Source organism: Nematolebias whitei, chromosome 12, assembly GCF_014905685.2.
Source record: "Nematolebias whitei isolate Nwh7 chromosome 12, NemWhi1, whole genome shotgun sequence".
NCBI classification, from domain to species: Eukaryota; Metazoa; Chordata; class Actinopteri; order Cyprinodontiformes; family Rivulidae; genus Nematolebias; species Nematolebias whitei.
Window position 1 is genome coordinate 18,321,570 of NC_056509.1, and position 6,234 is coordinate 18,327,803.

The window sequence follows — 6,234 nt, forward strand, 5'->3', positions numbered from 1 at the left end:
TGTGTGTGTGTGTGTGTGTGTGTGTGTGTGTGTGTGTGTGTGTGTGTAGACTGATGGGGACGATGCCAAGCTGTTTGAGTGGCATGATGGACCACTGGTGCTGGCCATGAAAGAAGGAGGAGTGTTCCTCATGGATGAGATCTCCCTGGCAGACGACTCGGTGCTGGAGAGGCTCAACAGGTACAATTCTTGTAACCACGTGCAGCCCTCATCAACATTTTGATGTGCGTTACTTCCTGTGTTCTCAGTGGTGTGTATGCATGCTTTGGTTTATTCAAACAAGATTCAAAAGTACTATACATGTGCTTAGTATTTGTTAGAGCCTGACTGATGTGGAAATTTTGGCTATCGTCTATACTGATGTTGGGAGGGGAAGGTGACTGCCGATAAGCGATATAATGGCTGAAAATCTTTGAGCTTTGTCCACCCCCAAGGATCTCAGAAAACAGTGAGTGGGACGGGGCTTGTGTATTTAGCACAGCTGTTATCAACCATGAAGCTAAGCTAATCAGATCCACATTTTAATTAGTGCCACCCTAGATTTACAAGAGGTGCACTGGTCATAAAAACAGTCATCCTAACGTGCGTTCACATTTTCTATCCTCCACTATTCACCATAAAGTTGTCAAGTGTGTTACAAAAATATAAATTAAACAAAGAAACACCTTACTGTTCATTGTTTAAACAGTGAGTCACATTTGAAGGTTTAATTAGTGTTAATTAGTGTACAGCAGAGTTTATTTTTCTTTGCAGAGAAGTAAATATTTCAGACAATGCATTTCATTAAGGATGACAAAGATAACGTTACTAACACAGGATGTCCTCACCAACTGGAAGCTCAATCTGACTGGACTTGTTACTATAACTACTGACAACGAGGCTAATGTCATGAAGGCAGTGCAACTGAACACCAACGTTAGCTTGCTAACTTGAGAGGCGTGTAGCTAATGACAAGCGGGTTGGAGGATTGAAGAGAATTTATTGTTGATTTGTTTTCAATTTATAGATCAGTTAAAATAAACTCATCATGCTCCATACAACAAAATATGCTACACAGTATTGCTCCCTGCTAAAAATGCCCTGAAAGTGAAACTTAAGTGAACAGCCATGACTTGAAAGTAGTCTTCATGCTCCCTCTGCTGGATATATTGTACAACTACGGCTGGTTCCAGCATTTTAGGGGTGAAAATAAGAAGTGTTTATATGGGCGCATAATGGGACAAATATCACATGTCCCCAAAGGCCTATATTGACCTAAAATATTCAGCCTATCGATATATCGGTTGGGCTCTAGTATTCATTACGCATATAATAATACATACAATCACAGTTGTTATGGTAAATAATAGACTTCGGCTCACAATGGTTACCACTCAGTTTAAGTTCTTCTTGCGTAATAAAGGGAATTTCAGCCTTTTTCAGATGGTTTACAGTGAATTCATCCAGTCCGATTTGAAATTTTGCTGTGTTTAGGTTTAATAAAACGTTTTTTTATAAAGTTTATCACATTATCTTACAACAAGGTGATAATTTTTGGTTGTTTTATTAGTTTTTTTTTTAATTGTTGAGTTGCTTAACATTTATTTGCAGTATTTATTCAGCTTGAACGTGTCCCACTCATTGGAAACATTGTGTGGTTTATTTAGTGACATGTTGTCATCATATATAGACGAATACTTGCAGGTATTAAAGCCTTTGCAGAAGTTCTGACTCTGTTTGTTGTCAGTGTGCTTGAGACAGAAAAGTCCCTGGTGCTGGCTGAGAAGGGGAGCGGAGACGACGATGACGTGGAGCTGATCAGAGCAGACGCAGGTTTCCGTCTTGTTGCTACCATGAACCCTGGAGGAGACTTCGGCAAGAAGGAGGTTTGTAACACTTGAGTGCAGCCATGGAAGGAATTAAACAATAAATTCATGTACGTCCACATTCAGGTCTAAGGTTCCATAATACAAGGTGCATGACCGTCCTCAAGTGAAGAGAGGCTGAACTTCCTGTGAACGTTGAGCTGATTAAGTCAGGTTTATTCTGACTTCTGTGAAGTGAGCACTGCTCACTCTTTGTACACCTCACCACACTGTCACTGAGAGCAAACAGCTGCTGTGTGGCACGTTTACAAAATGGCTCCAAAGTCCAGTCCGTCTTGAGGCTGCCTCAGACCATTGCTAAATAATTAATGAAGTCAGCCTCCCCCCGCAAAGATGGGAGCTTTGCAGAACTAAATGAGGTGTGGATCAGAACTCAGCTGTGTTGACATAGAGCACTACACATTAAATGTGTCAGGAACATCTCCCTTGTATCACTGTCCAAACAGTTTAATGGTTCACATTTTCCACACAGGAAAACTCAGGGAATTTGAGTAAAACATCAAATATCTGGGAATCTGAACTGATCTTCTGATTAAAATATGATCTTCAAAACATTTTGACATGAACATGTATTAATGGTAGTATTCTAGTATCATGAAGTCCATGTTCTTCTACAGTGTTTATAGTACATTTATACTCACTGATTGACTCTGGTGGTTTGTTAGTTTCTGATATTATACAAAATAATTATTAGAAATGATTGCTGTATGCACAGACTGCATGCTACAGTGTACTTCCTGTCATTTCTCTGAATGTGACTCTTGGGTGATTTGTGTGACTGAAATATCTCCTGCAATTACAGGATTTACTCGAGGAACAATCTGGGAATTTTGTTTTCATGAAATACTGGGAACCCTGTTACAGTGAAGCAGTTTTTTTCCTAAATTCAAAGTTGCTGTTTGTCATCGTTCCATCTTTTCTGTAATGAATTTTTATCCTTTAGGCTTTTAAACCCTGCAGCCTGCTGATCTCACATGCACATATTCAGTTCAATTCATTTCAGTTTATTTATATAGAGCCAAGTCACAACAGAAGTCATCTCAGGGCACTGAACAGAAACATTCACATACATAAAATATAATGTATATTATTGCAATTATATAATAACTATATTATTATATAGCATAATATAGAGTATGGTAGCACAGACTGTATGTCTTCGCTAGCTTGCGTTTCTGAGCCGTTAGAATGTCATGGCTCTGTTACGACCTCGCCTGGTCATAAAGACAGATTGACTTCAGCTCCCCATCCCGCTTCATCGCATGCAGAAATCACACCGAGACGGCCAGAAGACGTCTCAGTCCCAGCTTGAAGTGTTTTGTGAAAGTTCCTGTACTGAGAGTTCGGCTGTTTGTCGGTGTGGGGGTCATCTCTCACTGCTGTGTTCTCTGTTTTGGACAGCTCTCTCCTGCTCTCAGGAACCGCTTCACAGAGATCTGGTGTCCTCAGTCCAACAGACGCAGTGACCTGGTCCACATCATCCAACATAACCTTCGCCCCGGCCTCTCACTGGAAGGTAAACTAAAGGATTAAGATTTGTTCTGAAAGTATCAACACTGAGCCGACGTCACTCTGTTGTTGTCCTGTTTATCATTTCTTCTGTAAGCGTTAATAAATTCATAACTACTTCAGGAAACTTTCAGCTATTTCAGACATTCAGATATGAAAATGTTCAAAACATTACAGGACGTTGTTTATTTGAACTTTTTAACTTTATTTGCATTTTTAGAAACGCATCAATATCTGAATTCCTTTGAAAAACTGTGCGCTTTGAAATCTTTTCAGTACACTTGCTTCATTTTTTTAGCTACTGTTTGGCCAGTCTTAGCTTTTAGCTACTGTTCTGATAGTTTTAGCTACTGTTCATCTAGGTTTAGCTTTGGGCCACTGATCAACTAGTTTTAGGGTTTACCTGCTTGTTAGCTGGTTTTGTGTTTACCTTTTGCTAATTTTAGCTTTTAGCTTTTGTTTAGCAAATTTTAGCTTTTTGCAACTGTTCAGCTGGCTTAGATTTTTAGCTGTTGTTTAGCTCAATTTAGTGTTTAGCCTTTGCCAGCTTTAGCTTTTAGCTACTGTTTGGCCAGTCTTAGCTTTTACCTACTGTTTAGCATTATCATGAATAGCTAACCAGTATAATCACTGTGAAAAATCACATCATGTTGCTGCTGATCTGTTTCATGTTGATGTGTTCATTCGTGCTCATCTGTTCACACAGACTCATGTTCGTGCTGCTGTTCGGCGTATTGTTTTTATGCTCTTAGTGCTTAGTGTATATTTAGTTAATGTTTTTCTTAGTTCATATCTTAGATGTTATTACTGTTTTTCTTTTACATTTTATTGTTGGATGTAACTGGGACCCTGTGTACATAATTTTGTTCCACCACATGTACCACATGGGGTACGAATGACAATAAAGAATCTTGAATCCTTGAACTGCTGTTCGTTCAGCTGGGTTTAGCTTTGGGCCACTGGTCAGCTAGTTTTAGTGTTTACCTTTTGCTAATTTTAGCTTTTATCTTTTGTTTAGCAAATGTTAGCTTTTAGCAGCTGTTTAGCTGGTTTAAGCTGTTAGTTGCTGGTTAATTGAGTGTAGTGTTTAGCCTTTGCTAATTAAAGCTTTTATCTTTTGTTTAGAAAATTTTAGCTTTTAGTTACTCTTCAGATGGGTTAAGTTTTTAGCTACTGGTAAGCTGAGTTTAGTGTTTAGTCTATGCTAATTTTATCCTTTAGCTACTATTTAGCTAGTTTAAGCTTTTAGCTGCTGGTTAGCTGAGTTTTGTTTAGTCTGCTAGTTTTAGCTTTTATCTTTTGTTTAGAAAATTTTAGCTTTTAGCTACTGTTCAGCTGGGTTTAGGTTTTAGCAGCAGGTCAGCTGGATGTTTAGCCTTTACTAATATTAGCTTTTAGCTTTGGTTTAACATATTTCAGGTTATAACATTTGTTTAGCATATGTATCTTTCAGCTACTGTTTTACTAATTTTAGCTACTATTTTGCTTGTTTAAACTTTTAACAGTCATTTAATGTATTCATCTACAAGTTCCAGCTGGCGCTCAGCGCTCACCCTGTGATTGGTTGATTGTTCTCTGGTGATCAAACGTGTCAGATCTGCTGAGTATGTGAATCTTTCACCGAACTGCAGGGGGCGACATCGCGGAGCTGATGCTGGACTTCATCGGGTGGCTGACCCAGCAAGACTTCGGTCGTCGCTGCATTCTGAGCGTCAGAGATATCCTGTCCTGGGTTAACTTCCTCAATGCTGTGAGCCAGCCGGACAGCAGCAGCTCCATGAATGTGGAGGCTGTGGAGGAAGAAGAGGAAACAAATGGTCTGGACACCATTACAGCGTTTGTCCACGCTGCATGTTTGGTGTACATAGATGGCATTGGCTCAGGTGAGTTAACAGCTTGTCTATGAGTGTTGGGGTCAGAGCAGGTGTCTGGGTCTGGTCACTGGTCTGGTTCTTCCTGCAGGAACCACAGCGTCGTGTGAAGATGATGCTCTCTCAGCTCGGCAGATGTGCCTGGGCTTCCTGCAGCAGAGGTTGAGGAAGATGACCAGGCTGGATCAGGAGGTGATGGACAACCTGAGACTCTACGACAGCAGCTTGCTGCGAGAACCCCGGTGGGGAGAAGACTTCTTTGGTATCGAGCCCTTCTACGTGACCTTAGGTATGAACTTCGTTTATAACTTGGGTCTGAGATGTCAGAGTGAGAAGGATTGGGAAACTGTTGTTGATGGCTCTTCAAAGTGGAGGTGTAGAACAAGTGCAAATGGAGCCAACAAGAAGTTTATCTTATTGATAACTTCAAACATTAAATTATTTCATTCCTTGTGTTTAATGATTGTTATACTTGATTAAAAACCACACAGAGACATTTTTACAGGATATTTTAAAAGTTATCCAGTTGTGTGATATTCTTGTAATTGTGTCCTTTATACTTTGTCCCTTTAAATCCTTGGTCAAGTTATGCCCAATAGTTAAAAGGTATTTTAAAGTTACTGCATATTTGTTGTGTACGGTAGCCCCTCGCTACTTTGTGGTTCGCTTATTGTGGACTCCCTCTATCGCGGTTTTTCAAAATAAGTTTGGACATGACGCACAATTGGATGAGCTGCACGACTGGCATGAAATTTTTATTTAAAATATTTAAAATTATTTAGCACTTGCACCTTTGTGCAGCCCACACAGCAGGATAAACTTGTTGCTGCAGCTCATCAGCTGATCTCCGTGCAGAGCGGAGAAGTGGGCGTGGCCAAGAAGCTTGCAGGTGGCTGAGAGCAGCGGAGGCAGGGAGCTGAAATCATGACATTCCGTGCTCTTTTAGAGCGTTTAGAGTTTAGAAACATTGTTTATAATATTGCAAGACT

The 6,234-nt window shown here is 40.0% G+C and overlaps 1 protein-coding gene across 1 annotated transcript in view; it reads left to right on the forward strand.

Moving 5' to 3' along the window:
- Window positions 1–6,234, forward strand: part of LOC119417836 (midasin) — a 43,419-nt gene that overhangs the window by 16,390 nt on the left and 20,795 nt on the right. Inside the window, exons 8-12 of the mRNA XM_037685091.1 lie at window positions 50–180; window positions 1,727–1,865; window positions 3,267–3,381; window positions 5,006–5,257; window positions 5,337–5,524. Coding sequence (XP_037541019.1) covers window positions 50–180; window positions 1,727–1,865; window positions 3,267–3,381; window positions 5,006–5,257; window positions 5,337–5,524 — 825 coding nt within the window. The remainder of the gene's footprint in view (window positions 1–49; window positions 181–1,726; window positions 1,866–3,266; window positions 3,382–5,005; window positions 5,258–5,336; window positions 5,525–6,234) is intronic.